This window comes from Eriocheir sinensis, chromosome 33 (genome assembly GCF_024679095.1).
Source record: "Eriocheir sinensis breed Jianghai 21 chromosome 33, ASM2467909v1, whole genome shotgun sequence".
NCBI lineage: Eukaryota > Metazoa > Arthropoda > Malacostraca > Decapoda > Varunidae > Eriocheir > Eriocheir sinensis.
Window position 1 is genome coordinate 5,723,534 of NC_066541.1, and position 27,602 is coordinate 5,751,135.

Here is a 27,602-nt window from a genome sequence, read left to right on the forward strand (position 1 = left end):
TTTGAAAAGAGTGTCGGTCTGTGCTGCATCACGTCGCTTCCATCGACGGCCATCTATTTTTAGTTCTCGGGTTATCATCATCATTATCACCGTCATGAACATCAAATCTTTGTGTAATAAAACAGGCGTAGAGGCGGAAACTGAGTGATTCTCTCTCTCTCTCTCTCTCTCTCTCTCTCGATAAATTCTTATTTCGCCTCGGTTTTTAATAGTAATTCTAGCGATACTGCTGCTGTTCCTAACACTATTGAAAATCCCAGTCATTTGCTCCCTGACTTTGAAATCAGTACAGATGAGGTTCTCAAAGCGCTGCAGTCACTTAAAACTAACAAGAGTCCAGGACCTGATAAAATATATCCAAAATTACTTAAAGAAATATCAACAGAGATACTCAGACGTTCAACAATGCTGTTGAACATGTCTTTGCACCATGGTATCGTTCCTAGTTATTGGAAAATGGCTATCGTAACACCCATTTTAAGAAAAAGGCGACCGAAAATTACCGGATAATTACAGGCCAATCAGCTTAACTTCAATTATTGGTAAATTATTTGAGACAATTATTCGAGATAAAGTAGTTAACTACCTAGAGTGTAATTCGCTAATCCTGGACTCCCAACATGGTTTCCGTAACAACAGATCTTTTTTGTCGAATCTATTAACATTCTATAACGAGCTTTTGCAGTCTATGATGTTTCTAAATCACTTGATGTTATTTATTTGGACTTCCAGAAGGCGTTTGATAAAGTTCCACTCTACAAGTTGCTTCATAAGATCAAGGAAATAAGTATCGGGGGTAAGCTTCACGAATGGATCAATCACTGGCTAAGCAATAGAAAGCAAAGAGTTGTAATAAACGGAGTGACCTCTGAGTGGATGCCAGTCACTAGTGGTGTTCCCCAAGGCTCAGTTCTGGGACCCGTTCTCTTCGGCATTTACATCAACGACATTGACCTTGGTCTCAATAATATCATTACTAAATTTGCGGACGACACGAAAATCGGCAATGCGGTACTTACGGAATGTGACAGGCGGAGCCTACAAGAAGATTTGCGTAAAATATCAGATTGGTCAGTAAAATGGGAAATGCCTTTTAATATAAACAAGTGCCAGATTCTGCAGGTTGGATCTAGAAATATTAAGAAGGACTATGAAATGTGCGGCGTTAAAATTAAAAGCGTTCACTCGGTCAAAGATCTTGGCGTCACAGTCGCGTCTAACTTCAAGTTTTCCCAGCAGTGCAACGAGTCCGTTAAAAAAGCAAACAGGATGATGGGTTTGATTAAGAGAAAATTTTCATTCAAGAATAAAGATGTTATACTACCTTTGTATAATGGTTTCGTCAGACCTCATTTGGAGTATGCCGTGCGGTTTTGGTCTCCCCATGCGAAAGACATTGCTAAATTAGAAGGTGTTCAGCGTAGAGTAACCAAGATGATTCCTTCATTACGAAACAAACCCTACGAGGAAAGGCTGTCACATCTAAACCTGTTTTCTCTTGAAAAACGCCGCCTAAGAAGAAAACTGATCGAGTGCTTTAAAATACTTAACGGTTTCACCAACGTGGATCCGACCAAGCTGTTTGTGATGGATGATTCGAGGCGAACGAGAAATAATGGCGCTAAACTCAAATGTAGACAAGTTCATTCAGATTGCACAAAATTATTCTTCACTAAGGCTGTCGTTCGAGATTGGAACAGATTACCACCATCAGTGGTACAGTGTAACTCGATTGCATCGTTTAAGAATAATCTTGACCGCTATTTCCTCCATTTCAATGTTCACTAGGTCAGTTTCAACGCCATGGTGGCCGCATAACAACTGTCACTTAGGTATAGGAGAGGCCACCAAGTTTGAGCCTTAGGGCCTGTGTGGACTGGTTATCAATGCAATTCTATGTAATTCTCTCTCTCTCTCTCTCTCTCTCTCTCTCTCTCTCTCTCTCTCTCTCTCTCTCTCTCTCTCTCTCTCTCTCTCCAATGCCCCTGTAGCAGAGTATAGTGCAAATGCACATTGCCTCAGAAGAAGAAAGATTTTAATATCTAACATTTGTAAACATGCCTCTGTACGGCGAACTCTTCGTGTACCCCAAAAGTGTCTTCAGCTCAGGGGAGCAGCGAGTGGCCCAGACCAGGGCGGCGGAGGCGCGGAGGGAGCGTGAGCTGTCCTGCTGGGCCGCCAGGCGGAGGGATGCGGGGCTCCTCAAGCAGAAGAACGAGCCGCTGGTGGTGTTGGTGGACAGGAGCACACAGACGGAGGAAAGAATCCTCCTGCAGGTGACTGATAAGGCCACACAGACTGAGGCTGAGCTCGTCTGGGACGATGTCGACAACTTGCGGCCTGTCGCCACGGAGGACGGTCCCCACCAGCCACTGCAGCAGCCACAGGTGACAAACAGTCGTCCAGGCCTACTGCCCTGCCCCAGCGGACCTCACCCGCTGTGGCAGCGGGACTCCTTCACCAACTACCTACGACGTTCATTTGATCTTATTCGTTTTCACGACTACGCCACAAAGCGCCGCCTCGCCGCCAGAGCAGGGCAGGACGCGCAGCGCCACCAGCAACTGTTGCTGACTGAATACGACAGGCTGCGGCAGCAGGAGGCCCAGCGTGGCAGCCTGGACCTCCGGACACGTACAACGCAGATGGTTCGCGGCGCCCTGCACGCCGTGCCCCTAGTGTGCAGCGCGTTGTTCCCCGCCGGACGAGCAACACAGGAGTGGGCCGCGGACTGTGCGGCCTTGCTGCCCCGAAGCGACATGGCGGAGTAAACACCTGAACCGACACTTCCACCGGTCGCTGTGAGCACCGAGTGATGAAATCCTCCTCGGCGTCAGTAATCATAGAAGGGTCTCTAACGTGGCCGCCCTCACACACGCGCTGTGTCTGTTTCTATTGCATTCATCATTTAGTTGTCATTATCGTTTCTCCTAAAAGTTATTCTGATTATAATTATATATGATGAATTTGCTAATCAGTTTTTGAGATATTCTGGCAACAGTAGACACAGACAAGCGGATCGACAGACGGACTGAGGAATAAATAATAATTTATCTTTATTTTTGCTTCATTAATATAAGAAAATAACGGATGTCTTTGACGACAGTAAGACAGAAAACAACGAAAGCAAAATGCTCTTCATCGCCAGTAGCGCGGCGGGTGGTAAATATGAGGCGCGGCGCTGAGAGGAAGAACAGAAGGTGCGGATGTTGGGACGATGTGTTGGTGAGTAGTGGGAGGGAGAGGAAGAAGAAGGATTAGCTACTTCTGCAGGAAGGTTGTTCCAACGACTAATGACTCGTTTTGAAAAGAGTGTCGGTCTGTGCTGCATCACGTCGCTTCCATCGACGGCCATCTATTTTTAGTTCTCGGGTTATCATCATCATTATCACCGTCATGAACATCAAATCTTTGTGTAATAAAACAGGCGTAGAGGCGGGAAACTGAGTGATTCTCTCTCTCTCTCTCTCTCTCTCTCTCTCTCTCTCTCTCTCGATAAATTCTTATTTCGCCTCGGTTTTTAATAGTAATTCTAGCGATACTGCTGCTGTTCCTAACACTATTGAAAATCCCAGTCATTTGCTCCCTGACTTTGAAATCAGTACAGATGAGGTTCTCAAAGCGCTGCAGTCACTTAAAACTAACAAGAGTCCAGGACCTGATAAAATATATCCAAAATTACTTAAAGAAATATCAACAGAGATACTCAGACGTTCAACAATGCTGTTGAACATGTCTCTGCACCATGGTATCGTTCCTAGTGACTGGAAAATGGTTAACGTAACACCCCTTTTAAGAAAAGGCTACCGAAAATTACCGGATAATTACAGGCCAATCAGCTTAACTTCAATTATTGGTAAATTATTTGAGACAATTATTCGAGATAAAGTAGTTAACTACCTAGAGTGTAATTCGCTAATCCTGGACTCCCAACATGGTTTCCGTAACAACAGATCTTTTTTGTCGAATCTATTAACATTCTATAACGAGCTTTTTGCAGTCTATGATGTTTCTAAATCACTTGATGTTATTTATTTGGACTTCCAGAAGGCGTTTGATAAAGTTCCACTCTACAAGTTGCTTCATAAGATCAAGGAAATAAGTATCGGGGGTAAGCTTCACGAATGGATCAATCACTGGCTAAGCAATAGAAAGCAAAGAGTTGTAATAAACGGAGTGACCTCTGAGTGGATGCCAGTCACTAGTGGTGTTCCCCAAGGCTCAGTCCTGGGACCCGTTCTCTTCGGCATTTACATCAACGACATTGACCTTGGTCTCAATAATATCATTACTAAATTTGCGGACGACACGAAAATCGGCAATGCGGTACTTACGGAATGTGACAGGCGGAGCCTACAAGAAGATTTGCGTAAAATATCAGATTGGTCAGTAAAATGGGAAATGCCTTTTAATATAAACAAGTGCCAGATTCTGCAGGTTGGATCTAGAAATATTAAGAAGGACTATGAAATGTGCGGCGTTAAAATTAAAAGCGTTCACTCGGTCAAAGATCTTGGCGTCACAGTCGCGTCTAACTTCAAGTTTTCCCAGCAGTGCAACGAGTCCGTTAAAAAAGCAAACAGGATGATGGGTTTGATTAAGAGAAAATTTTCATTCAAGAATAAAGATGTTATACTACCTTTGTATAATGGTTTCGTCAGACCTCATTTGGAGTATGCCGTGCGGTTTTGGTCTCCCCACCATGCGAAAGACATTGCTAAATTAGAAGGTGTTCAGCGTAGAGTAACCAAGATGATTCCTTCATTACGAAACAAACCCTACGAGGAAAGGCTGTCACATCTAAACCTGTTTTCTCTTGAAAAACGCCGCCTAAGAAGAAAACTGATCGAGTGCTTTAAAATACTTAACGGTTTCACCAACGTGGATCCGACCAAGCTGTTTGTGATGGATGATTCGAGGCGAACGAGAAATAATGGCGCTAAACTCAAATGTAGACAAGTTCATTCAGATTGCACAAAATTATTCTTCACTAAGGCTGTCGTTCGAGATTGGAACAGATTACCACCATCAGTGGTACAGTGTAACTCGATTGCATCGTTTAAGAATAATCTTGACCGCTATTTCCTCCATTTCAATGTTCACTAGGTCAGTTTCAACGCCATGGTGGCCGCATAACAACTGTCACTTAGGTATAGGAGAGGCCACCAAGTTTGAGCCTTAGGGCCTGTGTGGACTGGTTATCAATGCAATTCTATGTAATTCTCTCTCTCTCTCTCTCTCTCTCTCTCTCTCTCTCTCTCTCTCTCTCTCTCTCTCTCTCTCTCTCCAATGCCCCTGTAGCAGAGTATAGTGCAAATGCACATTGCCTCAGAAGAAGAAAGATTTTAATATCTAACATTTGTAAACATGCCTCTGTACGGCGAACTCTTCGTGTACCCCAAAAGTGTCTTCAGCTCAGGGGAGCAGCGAGTGGCCCAGACCAGGGCGGCGGAGGCGCGGAGGAGCGTGAGCTGTCCGCCGCTGGGCCGCCAGGCGGAGGGATGCGGGGCTCCTCAAGCAGAAGAACGAGCCGCTGGTGGTGTTGGTGGAGAGGAGCACACAGACGGAGGAAAGAATCCTCCTGCAGGTGACTGATAAGGCCACACAGACTGAGGCTGAGCTCGTCTGGGACGATGTCGACAACTTGCGGCCTGTCGCCACGGAGGACGGTCCCCACCAGCCACTGCAGCAGCCACAGGTGACAAACAGTCGTCCAGGCCTACTGCTGCCCCGCCCCAGCGGACCTCACCCGCTGTGGCAGCGGGACTCCTTCACCAACTACCTACGACGTTCATTTGATCTTATTCGTTTTCACGACTACGCCACAAAGCGCCGCCTCGCCGCCAGAGCAGGGCAGGACGCGCAGCGCCACCAGCAACTGTTGCTGACTGAATACGACAGGCTGCGGCAGCAGGAGGCCCAGCGTGGCAGCCTGGACCTCCGGACACGTACAACGCAGATGGTTCGCGGCGCCCTGCACGCCGTGCCCCTAGTGTGCAGCGCGTTGTTCCCCGCCGGACGAGCAACACAGGAGTGGGCCGCGGACTGTGCGGCCTTGCTGCCCCGAAGCGACATGGCGGAGTAAACACCTGAACCGACACTTCCACCGGTCGCTGTGAGCACCGAGTGATGAAATCCTCCTCGGCGTCAGTAATCATAGAAGGGTCTCTAACGTGGCCGCCCTCACACACGCGCTGTGTCTGTTTCTATTGCATTCATCATTTAGTTGTCATTATCGTTTCTCCTAAAAGTTATTCTGATTATAATTATATATGATGAATTTGCTAATCAGTTTTTGAGATATTCTGGCAACAGTAGACACAGACAAGCGGACAGACGGACTGAGGAATAAATAATAATTTATCTTTATTTTTGCTTCATTAATATAAGAAAATAACGGATGTCTTTGACGACAGTAAGACAGAAAACAAGGAAAGCAAAATGCTCTTCATCGCCAGTAGCGCGGCGGGTGGTAAAAATGAGGCGCGGCGCTGAGAGGAAGAACAGAAGGTGCGGATGTTGGGACGATGTGTTGGTGAGTAGTGGGAGGGAGAGGAAGAAGGAACATGAAGATGTGAGCATGGCGGCGCTTTCCACATGCCCGCCGTCTGGAGGAAGAGGAAGACGAGGAGGAGGAGGAGGAGGAGGAGGAAGAGAAGGAGGAGGACGAGGAGGATGAGGAGGGGGAGGAGAAGGAGGATGAGGAGGGGGAGGAGGATGAGGAGGGGGAGGAGAAGGAGGATGAGGAGGGGGAGGAGGAAGAGAAGGCGGAGGACGAGGAGGATGAGGAGGGGGAGGAGAAGGAGGATGAGGAGGGGGAGGAGGATGAGGAGGGGGAGGAGAAGGAGGATGAGGAGGGGGAGGAGGATGAGGAGGGGGAGGAGAAGGAGAATGTTATAAAAACCACATCTGTACCGATATTAAAGTAATAAGAAGAGGGAGAAAGGAGAGATGAGAGAAAGAGGGGAAGAAGGAAGAGGGGAGAGAGAAAGAAAGATGGTTGAGGGGAGAAGCGACACAAACCATAATCATTCTCCTCTCTCTCTCTCTCTCTCTCTCTCTCTCTCTCTCTCTCTCTCTCTCTCTCTCTCTCTCTCTCTCAGACGGTGTGAGAGGAAAGGCAAACACTTAAGTAATTCGATCCATGACTCTCTCTCTCTCTCTCTCTCTCTCTCTCTCTCTCTCTCTCTCTCTCAGACAGCTGGGGGGCCCCGGCCAATGTCACCTGATCTATTTCTCGTGGGAGAGAGAGAGCGAGAGTGAGAGAGAGAGAGAGAGAGAGAGATAGCTGTGGCACTGAGAAAGCTAAGAAGGAAAGAAGGAAAGAAGGAAAGGAAAGGAGGGAAACAGGGATGGAAGGAAGGAAGGAAGGAAGGGAGGGAAGAAGGAAGGAGGGAGAGTAAGAGGGAGAATATGGCTGTAGGGGAAGATGGTTAAAGAGGAGGAGGAGGAGGAGGAGATGGAGGATGAGGAGGGGGAGGAAGGACATGGGGAGAGAATAACTGGAGGACGAATAAATGGAGATAAGTAGGAAGAAAGGAAGAAAAAAAGGAAGGAAAGGAAGAAATTATAGGAGAAATAATGCAACTTCCTTTTTTCTTCCTTTCCGCAAATTTTTCCTCTTCCCTTTTTACCTTTTCTTCTTTTATTTTTTAACTTTATTTCTCCTCTTCTTCTTCTCCTCTTCCTCTTTCTTTTCCGCTCTCTCTTCCTACTCTGCCTCCTTCTCCTTCTCCTCCTTCTCCTCTTGCGCCTCCTCCTCCTCCTCCTCGTCATTTTTCACCCTCCCCTGATTATGAGGTGACCCTAACAAATTGCTTTCCCAAACTTTCCTCCTGAAATTAAATTGGAGACTTATAAAAAAAAATCTCAATAGTTCCTTCTCAGCAAAATTAGTCCCGATTTTTACCTCTGTACTTTCCTCTTCCTCTTTTTCTTCTTCTTCTTCTTCTTCTTCTTCTTCTTCTTCTTCTTCTTCTTCTTCCTCCTCCTCCTCCTCTTCCTCCTCTTCCTCTTCTTCCTCTTCTTCCTCCTCCTCCTCCTCCTCCTCCTCCTTCTTCTCCTTCTCCTCTTTATTCTTCCCAGTTTCTTCCTAACTAGTCTCAAATCCTTCCTTCATACGCTTCTCTTCCTCCTCTTCCTTCTTCTTCTCTTCCTCCTTTTTCTCCTTTTCTTCTCTTCCTTTTCCTCTTCCTCCTCTTTCTTCACAGTTTATTCCTAAAATTGTCCTAAATTCTTACCTACGTACCCTCCTCTTCCTCTTTCTCCTCCTGCTCCTTCTCCTCCTGCTCCCCCTGCTCCTCCTCCTCCTCCTCCTCCCCTTGCTCCTGCACTTTCCCACGCCCCTAATAACTTTCCCACGTAATCAAGGAATACGGCGTCACCCACGGAGCGATTGGGAAGGAAGGAAAGGAAAACCGAATGAAAGAGGGAAAAAAGAGCAATTAACGACAATAAAGGAAAGGAAAATGACTAAGGAAAAATAGGAAAATAGTCTTGCTTGTGTAGAATACTATTTTTTTCTTTCTTTTTTTTGTTTACTTTGTTTCTCTTATTTTGTCTATTTCCTTTCGTTATTATTTTTTTCCCCCACTTCTTTCCTTTCTCTTTTTTCTTTTTTCTTCCTTTGCTGTTTCTTGTCTTTTTTCCATCCGTTCCCTTTCTCCTTTTTTTTCTTTAACTGTCTATTATTTTTTTTCTTTGTTATTTGTCCTTTTCCTTTCCACTTCCTTTTTTTTTCGCTCTCATTTTATTTTATTTTTTCTTCTTTCACATTTTATTCTTGTTTTGTCTCGCTCCTTTCAGCTGTTCTCCTCCTCTCTACACTTTTATTATTCTCTCTTCTTGTTCCATTTATTTTTTTCTCCCTTTCTCACTCTTCTTTTAATTTTCTCTTATTTATCTTCTCTTCTTTTATAATCTTTCTTGTCTCCTCTTATCTCTAGACTCTTCTCTCTCTCTCTCTCTCTCTCTCTCTCTCTCTCTCTCTCTCTCTCTCTCTCTCTCTCTCTCTCTCTCTCTCTCTCTCTCTCTCTCTCTCTCTCATGCCCCTGTAACAGAGTATAGTGCAAATGCACATTGCCTCAGAAGAAGAAAGATTTTAATATCTAACATTTGTAAACATGCCTCTGTACGGCGAACTCTTCGTGTACCCCAAAAGTGTCTTCAGCTCAGGGGAGCAGCGAGTGGCCCAGACCAGGGCGGCGGAGGCGCGGAGGGAGCGTGAGCTGTCCCGCCGCTGGGCCGCCAGGCGGAGGGATGCGGGGCTCCTCAAGCAGAAGAACGAGCCGCTGGTGGTATTGGTGGACAGGAGCACACAGACGGAGGAAAGAATCCTCCTGCAGGTGGCTGATAAGGCCACACAGACTGAGGCTGAGCTCGTCTGGGACGATGTCGACAACTTGCGGCCTGTCGCCACGGAGGACGGTCCCCATCAGCCACTCCAGCAGCCACAGGTGACAAACAGTCGTCCAGGCCTACTGCTGCCCCGCCCCAGCGGACCTCACCCGCTGTGGCAGCGGGACTCCTTCACCAACTACCTACGACGTTCATTTGATCTTATTCGTTTTCACGACTACGCCACAAAGCGCCGCCTCGCCGCCAGAGCAGGGCAGGACGCGCAGCGCCAACAGCAACTGTTGCTGACTGAATACGACAGGCTGCGGCAGCAGGAGGCCCAGCGTGGCAGCCTGGACCTCCGGACACGTACAACGCAGATGGTTCGCGGCGCCCTGCACGCCGTGCCCCTAGTGTGCAGCGCGTTGTTCCCCGCCGGACGAGCCACGCAGGAGTGGGCCGCGGACTGTGCGGCCTTGCTGCCCCGAAGCGACATGGCGGAGTAAACACCTGAACCGACACTTCCACCGGTCGCTGTGAGCACCGAGTGATGAAATCCTCCTCGGCGTCAGTAATCATAGAAGGGTCTCTAACGTGGCCGCCCTCACACACGCGCTGTGTCTGTTTCTATTGCATTCATCATTTAGTTGTCATTATCGTTTCTCCTAAAAGTTATTCTGATTATAATTATATATGATGAATTTGCTAATCAGTTTTTGAGATAGTTTGGCTTCATTTATTCTCTCTCTCTCTCTCTCTCTCTCTCTCTCTCTCTCTCTCTCTCTCTCTCTCTCTCTCTTTTATTTACCTTCTGATCTCTCCCCTCCTCCCGTATTTATCTAGCTTCTTTTCCTTCTCGTCATTTCTCCACTTCTCTCTTTTTCTTCCTTTGCTCCACTCCTTCCTTGCTTCCTTTCTTCCTTTTCTTCCCTTTCCGCTCCTTTTTCTTTTCATTTTCTGCTTCAATTAATCTTTTTTCTCTATTTCTCTCCTCTGTTCAATCTGTTCTAGTTTTCAGTTCCTTTTCTTGTACATTCCTTTATCTATTCTTTTTTCATTCCTTTTGTTTTTCTTTTGTTTTTCTCTATTTTCCTCCTCTGTTTTTTGTTTCTCTCCTTTCTCGAGTTTTTTTTCCTCTTTTTCTTTTTTCCGTCACTCTTTTTCTTTTTTCCTTCCACATTCGTTTATCTTTTTTTCTTTTTCTTCTTCTTGTTTCCCTGTTTTATTGCCTCTCCTTCATTCCTCTCCTTTATTTATCTTGTGATCTCTCCCCTCCTCTTTCTTATTTATCTAGCTTCTTTTTCTTAGTCATTTCTCCCCTTCTCTCTTTTCTTAATTTTCTTTTTCTTTCATTTTCCCAGTTATTTCCTCTTTTCTCTTCTACTTTATGTTTTCTTCTATTCTTCCTGCTGTACATAATTAATCATTTTTCTTCACATTTTCTTGTTTCTTCAATTTCTCCCTCTTGGTTTTCAATTTCTTTCCTTCACCCTTCGTAGATTTCTCCTCTCTATTCTTCCCTTGCTCTGTTCCCTCCTTCTTTCCTCCTCTGTACTTTGTTTCTCCCTTCTCTCCACTCTCTGGTTATCGTGTCTTCTCTTATATCTCCAATTTTTCTCTTTTTCTTTTACATTCGTTTAACTCTTATCTTATTCTTCCTCTTGTTTCTCTGTTCTATGTTTTCTCCTCCTTTCCTTCTCTGTACTCTGTTTCTCTTCTTCTTCCACTTTCTTGTTATTGTGTTGTTTCTTTCATCTCCTTCACTATTTTTTTCCTGTTTTCCTTCTACATTCGTTTACCTCTTCCTTTTTTTTCCCCTTGTTTCTCTGTTCTATGTTCTTTTCTTCCTTCCTCCTCTGTAGTCAACTTCTCCCTTTTCCCTGCGTCCTTGTTATCATGTTCCTTCTCTCTCCTTCACTCTCTTTCCTCCTTTCCTTCTTCGCTCGCTTACCTCTTATCTTCCTCTTCCTCTCTATGTTCTCTCCTTTCCTCCTCTGTACTCTGTTTCTCCCCTTCCTCCACTTTCTTGTTATCGTGTTCCCTCTTCTATCTCCTTCTCTCTCTTTTTTCCTCCTTTCCCTCCTTCTCTCCTTAGCAGCAATTGATGCCTTTCCTCTCATTTATCTCTTGCCGCAGGACTGTCAGGGGCAGCTTGGAGGGATTGCTCTCTCTCTCTCTCTCTCTCTCTCTCTCTCTCTCTCTCTCTCTCTCTCTCTCTCTCTCTCTCTCTCTCTCTCTCTCTCTCTCTCTCTCTCTCTCTCTCTCTCTCTCTCTCTCTCTCTCTCTCTCTCTCTCTCTCTCTCTCTCTCTCTCTCTCTCTCTCTCAAACATCGCTCAAACACCTTCTGTTGGCAAAAATAAAAAGCGAGACAGAGACAGGAGAATGGAAAACTTTTATGAATACGAACTTGTTGGGATCTCTCTCTCTCTCTCTCTCTCTCTCTCTCTCTCTCTCTCTCTCTCTCTCTCTCTCTCTCTCTCTCTCTCTCTCTCTCTCTCTCTCTCTCTCTCTCTCTCTCTCTCTCTCTCTCTCTCTGCTACACACTGCTCACTCCTCCAAAAATTCTTACAACACACATAAAATTTGAAGTTGAGGGGAGATATGACTGCAGGGACACGACTCCGAAGGGAAAATGTGAGGGGAGAAGAAAGGGAGACATGGGAGGAAGGGGAGAGGAGAGGGAATGAGGTAGGTAGGGAAAAAAGTGAGGGGGGCAGGGTGGAACGGGAAATTGAGGGGTAGGGAGTGGGAAGGGAAGGAGAGAGAGGAGAAGATGAGGGGAGAAATTAGTGGGAAAGTGAAGGAAGGGAAGAAATGAGTAGGCAGAGATGAGTAAGGGAGAAGTGAGGGGGCAAGGGGCTGGAATAAGAGAGATGAGGGGGAAAGGTAGGGGAGAAAGTGAGGGGGCAGGAGATGGGAAGGGGAAAAGGGAGGGGACAGGGATGGGAAGGGAAGATGTGATGGGAAGGGGATGGGTAAAGGGGAAATGAGAGGACAAGGTATGGGAAGGGGAGAGTGATTAAAAAGGGAAGGGGATTGAAAGTTCTTTAATATTAGTGTGGCAAGGTAAGGTTCAGAGCTCGCACCTTTCCCATACAATACTCTGTTCACATTAACTTTGCGAATAAGCTCCTCCCTCTTCTCTGTCATGTGTATGTGACTGGCTGATCTTCACCCAAGTCACGCCCCTTCTCCAACTAAATGTACACGTGACTGGTGGATGATGGGAAAGGTTAAATCTTATTGGTGGATGCTGGGCTGATGTGGACGATTCAGGATACAATAATGTCAGGTTATTGGTGGATGTTAGGAAAGGTTAAATCTTATTGGTGGATAGCTGAGTGGAGTGGGCGGGGCTTATCTGCCAAGTTAACGTGAACACAGCAAATGGTAACACACACACACACACACACACACACACACACACACACACACACACACACACACGTATTGCTCCCCTAGTGACAGAATGGCGCACTAAACCTTGGAATAAAGTGTCCGGGATCTCCCACCGTGAAATAAAGTCGAACAGGGAGAGGAAGAGGGGGGAAAAAACTCTTTCTTATGGACTGATAGGAACACCCGAAACCGCGAGGGACGGAGTTTAAGGCCTGGAAAAAATGGTAAAAGAAAGGGAAGGGAAGAGACGCAGAAAACAGATGATAAATGAATAAAGTGAAAAATTCGAAGAGTTGGAAAAGAAGAAACGAGATAGCAATGATGAAAATAAAAGAAAGGAAAAAGTAACGATAGAGAAATTACGGAGATGAAGGATGAAAAAATAAAGAAAAATATAGGAGGAAAACATTAAAATAAGACGACCTAGGATAACGGAAAGAACAAGATGACAAGAATGGAAATAAAATAAAAGAAAAAAGGGAGAAATAAGGCGATGAAGAAAGAAAAGAAAAGAAGGAAAAAAACAAGACAAGAATAATAAGCCGAGAAATCGAAATGACGGAGGAAAACAGAAAAGAAGAAGAGTAATAACAGGGAAGAATAAGGAAAAATGTACAACTGGAGAGAGAAAAGAAAAAATAACAACGGACGGACGCTAAATGGAAAAGAAAAAACGATAAACCAGAAATGCAGAGAAAAGGCAAAAGAAAAAAAGAAAAGATGAAATAGTGAACGAAAAAAACAAAACAAAAACTTAAGGAAAAGAAAAAACAGTATCAAACAATAAACACGAGAGAGAGAGAGAGAGAGAGAGAGAGGTGGGGGGGGGGGGCAGGAATGAATTAAGAGTCTGAGGTAAGAGGTAAGGGTGTTCGGATGTCCATTAGGGCGGTATACGGCGCACACAGTAATGGGTGAGCCGTGTACCGCTGTCCCTTTCATTCCTCTTCTCCTTCCATTATTTATTCACCTTCTCTCCTTTTTTCTTTCTTGTTCCTCCTTTTCCTCCTTCGTTGTTTCTTTCTCTTCTTGACTGTATGTATTTTTCCTTTATCCATTCGTTTGTTTTCTCTTGTTTTTTATTTCCTTCCATTCTCTTTTTCTCTCCCCTGTTTCCTTTTGCCCTCTCACTCTCGTTTTCTCTCTCACTTCTCTCTTCCTCTTATTCTCTCCTGTTTTATGTTGTTTATCTTTCGCTTCCATTCTCTCCTTTTCCTTCCCGTTTTCTTTCAGCCCATTCTTTTTTTTATCACATTTTTCTTTTTACCCCATTCTCTCTCTCTCTCTCTCTCTCTCTCTCTCTCTCTCTCTCTCTCTCTCTCTCTCTCTCTCTCTCTCTCTCTCTCTCTCTCTCTCTCTCTCTCTCTCTCTCGTTTTTTTTTTTCCATTCCATTCTCACCTTTTCTCTCTTTTTATTTTATTTTTCCTTTCTTCTAGTTTCACGGCTTCATTCTTTTCACTATTTTTTGTTTCTTCTTTTCCTTTCCTCTTTCTTTTTTCTCTTCTTCTCTCCCTTCCTTTTATTCAATTCTTATTTATGTTCCATCTTTTCCCTTTCTCTTCATTTTCTTCCTTTCTCTTAATCAATTTTTATTTATGTTTCTCCTTTTCCTTTTCTCTCACTTCCATTTTCTCTTTTGTTGTTTCCTTTTCTTCTTTTCCTTTTCTTTCCACTCCTCTCCAGTGCCTCGGATTCCCTTTTTTCCCTCCTTCCTGTCCTCCTCTCTCCTTCTTTTCCTTCTCTCTCTCTCACATTTTCTCTTTTCTTATCTACGTTTCTTCTCTTCCTTTTCTCTCCGCTCCTCTCCAGTGCCTCGGCTTCTCTTTTTTTCCCTCCTTCCTTTCCTTCTCTCTCCTCCCTTTCCTCCTCTCTCCTACCTTTTATCATTACTTTCTTCCTACCTTCATTCCCTGCCTCTGCCTCTTTCCCTGCTCCCCCGTCCCCCCTCCCCTCCCTCCCCCCGTGATCGATGCCAGAACCGATTAATTGGCACTTACCAGACGCGCCTCAGTGCCTTGGGGGGGAGGGGGGTGCTGGGGGAGGAGGGAGAGGGGGGCTGCGGGGTCTCACTCCCTTATTTCGGTCTCTTCATCTCCATGGTCTATTGTTTTCGGTTTTAGTTTGGCTTCATTTATTTTTTTTCTCTCTCTCTCTCTCTCTCTCTCTCTCTCTCTCTCTCTCTCTCTCTCTCTCTCTCTCTCTCTCTCTCTCTCTCTCTCTCTCTCTCTCTCTCTCTCTCTTTTCTTCTTCTTCTTTTCTTTTTCTTTTTTTTCTTCTTCTTTTTCTTCTTCTCCTTCTCCTTTTCATTTTCCTCCTCCTCCTCCCCTTCCACAAACTTCTCAACCTCATCCGTCTCTTCCTCCTCCTTCCCCTCCGCCTCCTCCTCCTCTTCTACAAACTCCTCCTCCTTCTCTTCCTCCTCTTCCTCCTCCTCATCATCATCATAATCCTCCTCCTCCTCCTCATCATCATCATTACTATCAACATCATTATTATCACCTTTAACCATTACTATTCCATTTCAGGATGAACAAACACTAAAAATTATCAGATGTGAAAGCAAACGGGATAGCAAGAGTTGCCCGCCCAGGAGAAACAAAAGATTTTCTGAAACACTTAAAAAGTTAAGGAAACGGTGAAGTGAAAAGAAATGTGCACTAAAAAAGAGAAGGAAAGGAAATTAGGTTGAACAGTTTCCAAGACCCCAGAGAGTAGAAAAAATAGCTAATCAGGTTCCAAACTAAAGAAAAAAAAACGTAAAGAGTAAAACAAAAATCAAACGGAACAGGTTGAGAAATACAAAAATAGTCGACGGCCCTTTCCAAACCAATTAAAACACAAATGCAAACGGAAAAGGAAAAAAAATATCAAAACTTTGGTGACTATAAGAAAATGGAAAACTGATATAAATAGTTTTCAAATCAAACAAAAGGAAAATTTATATAACAAAAATTACCCCTACAACGATTTCAAGCCAGATATAACAAGAAGAAAAAGGAAAACTAACCTAAATGGCTTTTAAAACACAAATATAAAACAAAATGAGATAACGTGAAACAAAAAATTAAACACTTTTGAACAATATAAAAAGAAAAGGAAAAGAATCTCCGAATCGGTTTCCAAACTAAATATTGATAAGAAATGAAAAGAAAAACTGAACATAAACGGCTTTCAAAACTAAAAAAAAGAAAAAGTGAACAAAAAAATCCATCAGAATATCAAAACACCATCCAAAACAAACAAAAGAAAACTCAACACGGAATAAAAACTAACAATAACATGATGGATCGCTCCCCTCCCTCCCTCGATCCCTCCCCCACGCACTGCAGAAACCAATCAAATCCATTCTTTCCCTAACAACCTCCAATCAGAGACGAAGAGGGGAGGAGGGGAGGGGCCAATGCATCACGCCGGCCAATAACATGCGTCACAGGGGCGGGAGGGGGAGGGGCGTGTGCGTCAAGTTAGTTTGAACACCGCGTCGTCGCTGTCAGAGGAAAACCGGTTCACGGGTAAAAAATGGATATAGAGTGAACGTTTTTGTCAAAGGAATACAACGATCGTCCATTTTTCAGCGATGTTACGAAAGTCTGGACGCTCTCTCTCTCTCTCTCTCTCTCTCTCTCTCTCTCTCTCTCTCTCTCTCTCTCTCTCTCTCTCTCTCTCTCTCTCTCTCTCTCTCTCTCTCTCTCTCTCGTATTTATATTTTTCATTATTTTCTAAACTTATTCTTTTTTCTTTGTCTTTTTTTTTTTAGTCGAAAGGTTGATTTTCTTTTTCTAACGTCTCATTTTCCTCTTTGAGATTCACGTTTTGTCGAGTTTTCTTTATTTTTCTTAATCACCTCTCTCTCTCTCTCTCTCTCTCTCTCTCTCTCTCTCTCTCTCTCTCTCTCTCTCTCTCTCACACACACACACACACACACACACTCACACACAAACACATAAACACTCACACACAAACAAACACACAGTCAACTATTTTTAAACTTTTTTTTTCGCACCCCGCCAAAACTCTGCTCCGCTCTGCCTCCATATGAATGACAAGCAACGAAAAAAAAAAATAGTATCATAACATTTTAAAACAAAGTCACAGTAGGCCGCGAAAAATCCTCCTCAATTTGCCACACACACAAAAAAGAGAAGGGGTGAAAAATTAGGGCAGCAAATTCTAATACCGTGGTTAGAGTTGGTGACGAGAGGGAGAAAAAGAATATATATAACAGTATTGTGGACACGGAATATTTCATCTCATAAGTCGATATTATAAGACGCTTTCCGTTCTCCCATCAGCTATTTCTAAAGGTCAAAGAAAGGATCAATCGGGGTCTAATGAGTGTTTCTTTAGGTTAACGGTACAGAAGAAGGGTCAATCTGCCACCAGGGCCATAAAACTACTCCTGGAAATGCCAAAAACTCCTATGAAAGCCTTGTCAAATATGTGTTCTTGGGGGATGAAATGTCGGATAATATGACCTATAGTGATGATAAATGAAAAAGAATAAAACGAATAACTCTGCCATATTAAACACGAATGGGTAAAAGTCAGATTCCTCCTCCTCCTCCTCCTCTTCAGTGTTGCCAAATATAGAAAAAAAGTGATCCTCTGCCCAGTGTTGCCAAATAAAAGTCACACCCTGATTACAGTCGTCAAGTAAAAAAAAAAATATCCACTGTTTTTCCACTATTTCTAATCTATTACCCTGTTCATCCACTGTTACCAATCAAGTCATTCCCTGCCCAATGTTACCAATCAAAAATTCAACCTCTACTCAATACTACCAAAGACAGTGTCATTTGACCCTGAGCTAGCAAGTATAAGAAAAAACATCCCCTCCTCAGTATTACACAAAAAAAATTATTCCCGGCCCACAAATGACAAATAAAAGACAAGGCTCTGGTCTGAATTAATCGTCCATTTGGAATATTACTTAAATCTTGGCAGTGGAAGTTGTGCTGTTTTTTCTTCACCTTCTCACTGTTTTACCCTCGACTCGCTTCCTTTACCATGAAAAGTAAGAAAAAATAAATCTGCTACGTGTTTCTTCCTTCCCTTCCCCCTAAAAACAAAACAAAAAAAACAAGTCATCTCCAGGCCTAGTGTTGCAATAAATAAATAAATAAATAAATAAATGAATAAATAAATAAATAAATAAATACGTTAGCCATTTCCCAGTATTGCCAAATATACAAAAAGTAATCTTCCCACCTTCACCAACGTTAAATGATGATAAAAAGAAGAAAACTAAAAAGAAACTATAAAGGTGTTGGAGGAATCGGAGAAAGTCATCAATCAAGGTTTGTGTGTGTGTGTGTGTGTGTGTGTGTGTGTGTGTGTGTGTGTGTGAATTAATCAGCGAATTAGCATTATAACTAATCTCCCTCCTCCTCCTACTCCTTCCCCACTTCCTCCTCCTCCTCTTTTCTTTATTCCTCTTTCTCCTCCTTTATTTTCTTTCTTGTCTTCTTTTACTTACTTCTCCTACTTAATTCCCCGCCTTCATTCACTCCTCCTCCTCCTCTTCCTCTTCCTCCTCCTTCTCCTCCTCCTCCTCCTCTTCCTCCTCTCTATTCTTTCATCTCTTCCTTTGCTTTCTCCTCCTATACTCACCGTATTTCCCCGCTTTTATTCTCTCCTCCTCCTCCTCCTCCTCTTCCTTTCTCCTCCTCCTCCTCCTCCTCCTTTTCCTTTCTCCTCCTCCTCCTCCTCCTCCTCCTCCTCCTCCTCCTCCCCCTCCTCCTTCTCTAACTTACCCAATACTACCTCAGCCTTCTTTCACCTTCACTTCCCTGACCACAATCACCTCCATTCTTCTCCTTCCTCCTCCTCTTCCTCCTCCTCCTCCTCCTCTTCCTCCTCATCTAACATTTATATCCTGCGACAACTCGTTTTCCTTCCCCTTCTATTCATTTCCACTCGCCATTTTCTTTTTTTTTCCTCTCCTATATATTTCTGCCTCGTCCCTCTTCCTCCACTTAAAAATAAAAGTTTCCGGACACCTCGTTTCGTCGCCCCGTTTTCCATTTATCATGTCCACTTTTCCCCTCCTTCCGTTTTCTTTTCTTACTTCTTAATTGGGGGGCACTAAAGGATTTTTTATATTTTTTGTGTGTATGGAAGGGAGAGCTTTACTGTTTTCTTTTTCTTGTGTTCAGTCAGTGCTCCTTTTGTTTGTGTTTCTTCTTGTTATTGCTTTTTTCACTTGATTTTGTTTCTCTTGTTATTCTATGTCTTTCAACTTGCTTCTTTTTGTCTTTGTATTTCAATTTTCTTCATTCTAAATATCCATTAATTCCACTTTTGTTTCTTTTCAATTTTGTTAATATTTTTCTATTATTCTTCCTCTCAAATGTGGTTTCCTTGATTTCACTTTTTTCCTGTTTTTCTGTCTGAAGTAGTAGTAGTAGTAGTAGTAGTAGTAGTAGTAGTAGTAGTAGTAGTAGTAGTAGTAGTAGTAGTAGTAGTAGTAGTAATATAAGTAGTAGTAGTAGTAGTAGTAGTAGTAGTAGTAGTAGTAGTAGTAGTAGTAGTAGTAGTAGTAGTAGTAGTAGTAGTAGTAGTATATTTCTGAGCCTCTTTATAATTTCATTTTCAGTAGAGGTCTAACATTTCGCTATATTTATATTTCAAAACGAAGAGCAGCTTAGAGATACTGCTTATTCATATGCTGGAAAATGTTGCACCATTTATTTTCTTGTTTTTCAATTTCCAGGCGTAATTTTTACAATTTGAACAACACTTTGTTATTTTCTACTTATTTTTATGTTACTACTGGCGTTCTTTTTGTGAAATTATTTTCTTTTCTGTTTCATCGTTTCGTTTTCCCATTTTTTCCTTACATGTCTCCTTTTTTTCACTCATTTGTGGTGGTCTGGAAGACATTGTTTTTTTTCCGAGTACGAGTGTTTTCACATCATTCTCTTCTACTCATATTTATGTTATTCTTGATGTATTTCCTATATATCTTGAGAGTACTTTGCTTCCCTCTTTATTTCCTTACGTCTTCTTTTTTTCCCTTTTTTTCAGGAGGTATGAAAGATACCGGGTCTTTATGGGAACAATTGTCTTTTTCCCTAGTTTCTACTTATTTCTAGGTTAGGTACTCATGATATATTTCCTTTCAGCTTGAGATGATTTTATTTCCCATTCTATTTGCTGACATGTCTCCTTTTTCCCCTTACTCTCAGGTGGTCTAAAAAAATATCGGGTCTCTCTGATAACAAATGTCTATTCCTTTTTCCTATTCGGAGGTGACGGAAAAGATTCACCCTATTTTGGTGACTATTTCTGGTGACTATTTCTGGTGACTATTTCTGGGGACTATTTCTGGTGACTATTTCTGGTGACTATTTCTGGTGACTATTTCTGGTGACTATTTCTGGTGGTTATTTCTGGGGTCTATTTCTGGTGACTATTTCTGTGGACAATTTCTGGTGGTTATTTCTGGGGTCTATTTCTGGTGACTATTTCTGGTGACTATTTCTGTGGACTATTTCTGTGGACTATTTCCTGTGACTATTTCTGGGTTTCTGAGTTTCCCCTTGACTGGTTTTCGAGAGCTTGTTCCTCCTGCTCACCGCCTCCCACTTCACTCTGGCGCCCACACGATATTTTTCTACTGCACATATTGCTTCTCTCTCTCTCTCTCTCTCTCTCTCTCTCTCTCTCTCTCTCTCTCTCTCTCTCTCTCTCTCTCTCTCTCTCTCTCTCTCTCTCGCCGTAAATTGCAATCGTGTGAGGGATGAAGACCTCGGTTCACTGATGCTAATTTTGTGGAATGTAAAGTGTATTCAAATGACACACACACACACACACACACACACACACACACACACACACACACACACACACACACACACACACACTACTATCTTGGCGCTTGAATAAAGATTGTGTGTGTGTGTGTGTGTGTGTGTGTGTGTGTGTGTGTGTGTGTGTGTGTGTGTTGTCCGCTGTTTCCATCTCCATTCCGGCCTTGCTTTCGTATAAATTGCTTTCTCTCTGTGTTTGTTCTCATGAGGAAACCACCACCACCACCACCACCAAAATCACCACCATAACTAACCTACACTGCTACCTCTAACCACCACCATCGCCACCATAATCACCCCACTAACTACCCTCATCCCCCAACCACCGCCGCCGCCATAAATTATAATCTAATAAAACTTTCCGTGGTGCGTCGCCTCGCCAACGTTACGAGTTTAATAAAGGCGTTTTAATTGAGGTGGAATCTGCTACATGTGACGCCCCCTACAAGGAATACATTAAAAGGGGGGAGGAGGAGGAGGAGGAGGAGGAGGAGCAGGAGGGGGTAGGGAGGGAGAGGAGGAGGCCCGCATATGATATTGTATTCAGGAAAGAGAAAACGAGAATTCATTTTCCTTCTAATATCTATTCTCATACAAATTCCTCTTTTCCTCGTTATGTATGCTTTCACACACACACATACACACACACACACACACACATATATACACAGGCATACACACACACACACACGCACACACGCAGGGGCTGTCAGTGGTATAATCTAGGGCCATCCATCTTGTTCCTCACTCGCTGTAATATTACGCGTCATATATACGAGTGTTACAGCGCGGCGGTGGGGCGGACTAGGCGTGCGTTGCGTGTAGCGGCGGGTGGACACGTAAACACAGAAACAAGGGAAAAAAGTGACCAGATAACGAACGGGTAACGAGCATAAACAGGTAACTCACTATTTGACTCTTTACACTTATTTTGTTTGCCTTATCGAAAAGTACACCTACTCTCTTCGTTTTGCTGATGTGTGAATAAAGAAAGCATACACACAATAGCAAAAGAAAAGGACAGGTACACGGGAAACAAAACAAAAAAGGTAAAACAGGTGACGAATTATTTTTTCTCATGTACCTTGTTTACTTTGTTGATGTATGCACAGGTACCAAAGAAACAGCTAGGATAGAACAGGTAAACAGATAATTAATCAACTTTCTACGTACCTTTTTCGCCCTCCTGATGTTAAGGGTAAAGAAAGCAAACACACGACAGCAAAGCAAGGACAGGTACCAAAGAAACAGCCAGGTAACAAATAAGCAAATAAAGGTAATTAATCAACTTTTCCCACTTAATTCTCCTTGCTAATGTACGAATAAAGAAAACACAAGACAGCAGAGAAAGGACAGGTACCCGAGAAACGGCCAGGTAAGAGCAGGTAAACACGGCCAACTAATCAACTCTCCCGCCTTGTTTGCTTTGCTGATGAAAAATAAAGTAAATAAACACACGACAGCAAAGACAGGATAGGAACCCGACAAAAAGAAAAACAACAACAGGTAAACACAGGTGTCAAATTAACTTTTCCCCCTCACCTTGTTCGAATTAATTTTCCCACTCACCTTATTTGCCTTGCTGATGTATGGATAATTAAAGCAAACACGACAAAGCAAAAGGACAACAACAGGTAAATAAAAGTAACTAATCAACTTTCCACGCACCTTGTTGGTCTTGCTGTGTATGAATGTAAAAAAAGTAAGAACGACAGGAAACAAAGGACAGGTAACCCAGAGACAGCCAGGTAATAAACACGAGGTAAACACAGGTAACTAATCAACTCCCCCACGCACCTTGTTGGCCTTGCCGTGAATGAATGAAAAACAGTATAGCAAGAACAACAGGAAACAAAGGACAGGTACCCGAGAGACAGCCCAGTTACACAAGGCAAACACAGGTAACTAATCAACTCCCCCACGCACCTTGTTGGCCTTGCTGGGGTGCGCCGAGTAGAAGGTGAAGCCCCCCATGCCGGGCCGCCAGTAGCTGAGGGTGTAGGCCGGCGTGTACTCTTGGCCCTGGCCGTTGGCGTGCCGGCCCTGCGTGGCCACCGCCGTCACAAGCCGCAGCGCCCCGAGGTCCACCTCCAGCCACTCCTTCTGTCCCGAGTCAACCATTGAGCGGGGACACCACGCGCCGCCGCCCCCCTCCACGCCCAGCCTGAGAACAGAGATTAACAAATGGAGGTTGGAACATATACAGAAAATGGAAAAATTGATGCATATACAGACATATACAAAATGGGAACATAATACTGCTCCATCTCCCTCCACTCCCAACCTGAGGACATGGATGCTCGGAAACAACAAGAGACCGACAAACGGAGATGCAAAAAAATTGATGACAGAAACAAGCATATCAGAACAGCGATCTCCTTGATCAACCGGAGGATAGTGAAGGGCACGTGGGATACAGAAGACGGAGGAAGAGACCAAAAGACAGACAAATAGATGACAGAAATAGACATAACATGACACGGAATGTATACAGCTTCACCTCCGTCTATCTCTAATCTGAAGACATAAAAAGACATATGGACGCTGGAACCCATACAGAAGGAGAACGGGGCGCATAGACAAACAGATAGATGAGAGGAAGGAACATTATATAACCACACCCAACCAGAGAATAAGAAACGAAACACATATAGGACACGGAGGAATGAGCGCACAAACAAATCTACTCTATTCATGAGCAGTAAGTAGCGGGCTTTTTTTTTCTTCTTTTTTTTTTTACGCCATTGCAGTCTCCTCTGCTGTACAAAAAAAAAAAAGACAACAGGAAAATACAAGACAGGAACATATACACCTCCATGCTCCGCCACACCCAACCTGAATTGTGGAAGGACAGAATCATGTGGAAGAGTGAGCACCACGTGACGCTAAAATAAAAAAAGAAATAAAACGCGACGCAGACACAGAGACACACGCACAGGATGGAATAAACAAAGCAAATGAGGACACGAGACGAGACGACAAAATATATCAGAAAATGGAATCAAACTTTTGGAACAACACGAAAGCAAAACAAAGAAAAGAGAAAGAAAAATTCGTAGCACAGATGATACAAGAGAGAAAGAAGGAGACAAAGGAGGAAATAAAACAAGAGAGAGAGAGTCTTTTTTTTATTTTTCCAGCATGAAGCGACAGATGACGAATAACAGATGGAGGAGAGAGAGAGAGAGAGAGAGAGAGAGAGAGAGAGAGAGAGAGAGAGAGAGAGAGAGAGAGAGAGAGAGAGTAAACGAGGAATCCATCAGGGCCCAGAACCCAGACACAGACAATTGATACAGACAGACAGACAGACAGACAGCCAGAAACACAGCAATACGAGAGAAAGAGAAACGGGTCCCTTGACAAGCAGTTTCGAAAGGTGTGAAGCAAAAAAAAAAAAAAAATGGCAGAAATGAAACGTGAAAACGACAAAAGCGAGAGAGAGAGAGAGAGAGAGAGAGAGAGAGAGAGAGAGAAAGGTAATGGTCACACCTGAATGGCACGCGGAAACAGGTAATCTCTTGGACTATTGTGAGGTGAAATTACTCAGAGGCCGGGCAGCGAACAGGTGTAGAGAGGGAGAGCACAGGTGATCTCTGGCTACCTGGCGAAGAGGGGGAGGAGGGAGGTGTGTGTGTGTGTGTGTGTGTGTGTGTGTGTGTGTGTGTGTGTGTGTGTGTGTGTGTGTGTGTGTGTGTTGTTGCGTGCCTGTGAAAATGGAAAAGGGAGAAGAGAAGGATGAGGCAGAGGAGAAGGAGGAGGAAAAGGAGGAAAAGGAGGAGGAGGAGGAGAAAGAAGAGGAGAAAGAAGAGGAAGAAGAAGAAAAAGAAGAAAAAGAAAAAGAAGAAAAAAAAAGAAAATAAAGAGGATGTAAAAAAAAATAATAGACGGGGAGGAGGAGATAGGTAAATAAACTCACGCCTAAAAGAATAGATAAGGTGATTACGAGAGAGAGAGAGAGAGAGAGAGAGAGAGAGAGAGCATACCAGCCATACCAATTATCAACAATGAAGCATATCGCAGCAGGAAGCAAATGAGAGAACAGAAAGAATGACAGGAGAAATGAATGATGGGGAAGCGAGGGAAGGGAGGATAATAAATAAATAAAGGAAGGAATTAGGGGAAACGATGCAATAAAAGGAACAAAAGGAAAATGGGAAATATAAGAGAAAACGAGAAAACATAAGGAAGTAATTTGGAGGAAGAGGATGGGGAGGAGGAAGAGGAAGAGGAGGATGAAAAGTAATAGGGACAGGAGGAGGAAAATGACAAGGAGGAGTAAAAAGAACAGGAGGAGGAGGAGAAGGAGGAGAGGGAGAAGGAGGAGAGAGGAGAATGAGGAAAAAGAAGAGGAGGTGAAGGAGGAAGAAGAAAAGAGGAAGAGGAGGAGAGAGAGGAGGAGAAAGAGGTGGAAAACAAGGATGAATATAAGGACGAAAACGATGAGTAAATAGAAGAGGAAAAATAAAAGGAGGAGGAGGAGGAGGAGGAGGAGGAAGAGGAGGAAGAAGAAGAGGAAGCTAATTAAGTTTTCCTTTTAAGGTTAGGAATAAGTTGTGTTTAAGTTACCATAACGACAAATAGCATAATTATAAGTTTAGTCTCTCTCTCTCTCTCTCTCTCTCTCTCTCTCTCTCTCTCTCTCTCTCTCTCTCTCTCTCTCTCTCTCTCTCTCTCTCTCTCTCTCTCTCTCTCCATAAAGAGGGGACGTGAGCCAATTAATTTCAGGGACCCTAAATTAGAGTAATCTAGTGTGTGTGTGTGTGTGTGTGTGTGTGTGTGTGTGTGTGTGTGTGTGTGTGTGTGTGTGTGTGTGTGTGTGTGTGTGTGTGTGTGTGTGTGTGTGTGTGTGTGTGTGTGTGTGTGTGTGTGTGTGTGTGTGTGTGTGTGTGTGTGTGTGTGTGTGTGTGTGTAAATACTTAGGGCACTGAACATAATTGAAAAAAAGGCGAATGAATGAGTGCATGAGTGAGTAACAGAATGAGTGAGTGAGTGAGTGAGTAATTAAGAATGAGTAAGTGAGTGAGTGAGTTCGTAATAAAGAGTTAGTGAATTAGTAAGTAGAGTAAGTGTCCAGGTGGGAGGGAGCATTAATCAGTCTGCGTGAGTGTAAACAGGTAAACAGATGCTCTGGAAAGCGTCAGGGACAAGTCTAAATCAAGTTTTGTCATTGTTAAAGAATGACCTGTTTTAAAACGCTTAGAAACTTTGCTCCCCACTGAGTTATAGCAGCTTCTCTCTCTCTCTCTCTCTCTCTCTCTCTCTCTCTCTCTCTCTCTCTCTCTCTCTCTCTCTCTCTCTCTCTCTCTCTCTCTCTCTCTCTCTCTCTCTTTCTTCCTCCTCCTCCTCCTCCTCCTCCTCTTGCTCCTCTTCTTCCTTCTCCACTTTCTCATCTCCCTCTCTCTTTTCTCTTCCTTTCTCTCTCTCTCTCTCTCTCTCTCTCTCTCTCTCTCTCTCTCTCTCTCTCTCTCTCTCGTGATTGTTGTTAATTATCTTCCTTGTTTTTTTTTTTAAGTGTAATTATTTTATGTTCTCTTTGTATGTATCGAATGAGAGGTGAAACATCGTCATCAGGTATCCATTTTTCTTTTCTTTTACTCATTTTCTTTATATTTACGTCACAGAGCAAAAATGTACATAAAATAGACAATAAATATTAAATAAATCTTTCTTCCATAGACCACGTGCATAGAAAAACAAACAATAAAAACATAAACCACAAAAAATGGAAGGATAAAACATGCTCAAGGAAGGTTAGCGGAGAAGACGAGAAGACAAAACTGATCGGTAATAAAAAAAAAACAAGTAAAGGAAAGAATGAAAGAAACAGGAAAGGAAGTTTACTAATACTTCAATGCTGAGATTAACAATGAAAAAACAAAAACAGTAGAAGAATGAAGAAAAAACCCAGCAAAATAGTAACAGCAAAAGAGTAACACAGTGAATGGAAAAAAAAGTGTGTGTGTGTGTGTGTGTGTGTGTGTGTGTTAGGGTGTGAAAGTGGGGGGCTTATTGATAGCTTCACTGTAAAGAATAATGATGGTAAAGTGTAGATGTAAAGGAGAAAATAACAAATCAGTGACAGGAAATTGGCAGCGGAGAGGGTGTTAAGGGGAGGGAGGGAGGACAATTTCACATCTCTGTCAAAATAAGAAAGAGAATCGAAGACAAAACCGGATAAAGAAAATAGGAAAACAGCAAATACAAAAAAAAAATGACAACAGGGAGAGAGACTTTTTCTTTTTTGTGGGAGGAGGATTTTTATTTTTCACATCCAAATTAAAAATGAAAGTGAATCCAAGAGAAAAAGAAATGGAGGAAACGGAATACAGCTCATATGTAATAAAAAACGGATGCCAGGGAGAAGGTCAAGGGGAAGGGAAGCTTTTCTGGCTCTTGCCCTTGAAACTCCCTGCACAAATAAAACAAGGTGGAAACTAATGCAGAAAGCGAGAAATAGAGCTGATAGGTAACTGAACATGCGTAAAAGTGTTGATACAGAAGTGAAGCCTATTTTGAAATTTACTGCGGAGAAAAATAGGTATGAAAGACAGCAAAACAAGCGAAGAAAACGAGGGAACAGAGTTAAGGAAAGATAAATGATGGGTAAGAAGGAGGACGGCAAGTGGAAGCAATTTTGAAACACCACGGGAATGGGAAACAAAAGCTAAACAGACAAAGAAAACGGAGAGTAGAGCTAAATGGAAGAGAGAAAATGGGTAAGGAGGAGGAGTTGAAGATAGTTTGAGTCACTGCGGATAAAAAAAAACAAAGGGAAAACAAAGCAAAACAGACAAAAGAAAACGGAGGGAAAAGGGTTAATGAAAGACAGATAACGGGTAAGAAGGAATGATAATTGAAAGAGATTTTGAAACACCGCGGAATTGAAAAATAGTTAACATAGGCAGAAGAGGCGAAGAAAACGAGACAGAGCTAAACGAGGAGAACAGAACTAAATGGGAAGAACAAAGAGAACAGAGCTAATCGCAGACAGAAAACGGGTATAGGCGGGAGGTCGTTGTGAGGGGAGGGGGCACTACCTTATTTATGGCGTCAT

At 43.2% G+C, this 27,602-nt stretch overlaps 1 protein-coding gene across 3 annotated transcripts in view; it reads right to left on the reverse strand.

The window, feature by feature from the left end:
• LOC127006616 (discoidin domain-containing receptor 2-like) overlaps positions 1-27,602 on the reverse strand; it is a 390,501-nt gene that overhangs the window by 102,221 nt on the left and 260,678 nt on the right. For all 3 annotated transcript variants that reach the window (XM_050876726.1, XM_050876725.1, XM_050876724.1), the window contains exon 6: positions 22,475-22,712. In XM_050876726.1, coding sequence (XP_050732683.1) covers positions 22,475-22,712 — 238 coding nt within the window. The remainder of the gene's footprint in view (positions 1-22,474; positions 22,713-27,602) is intronic.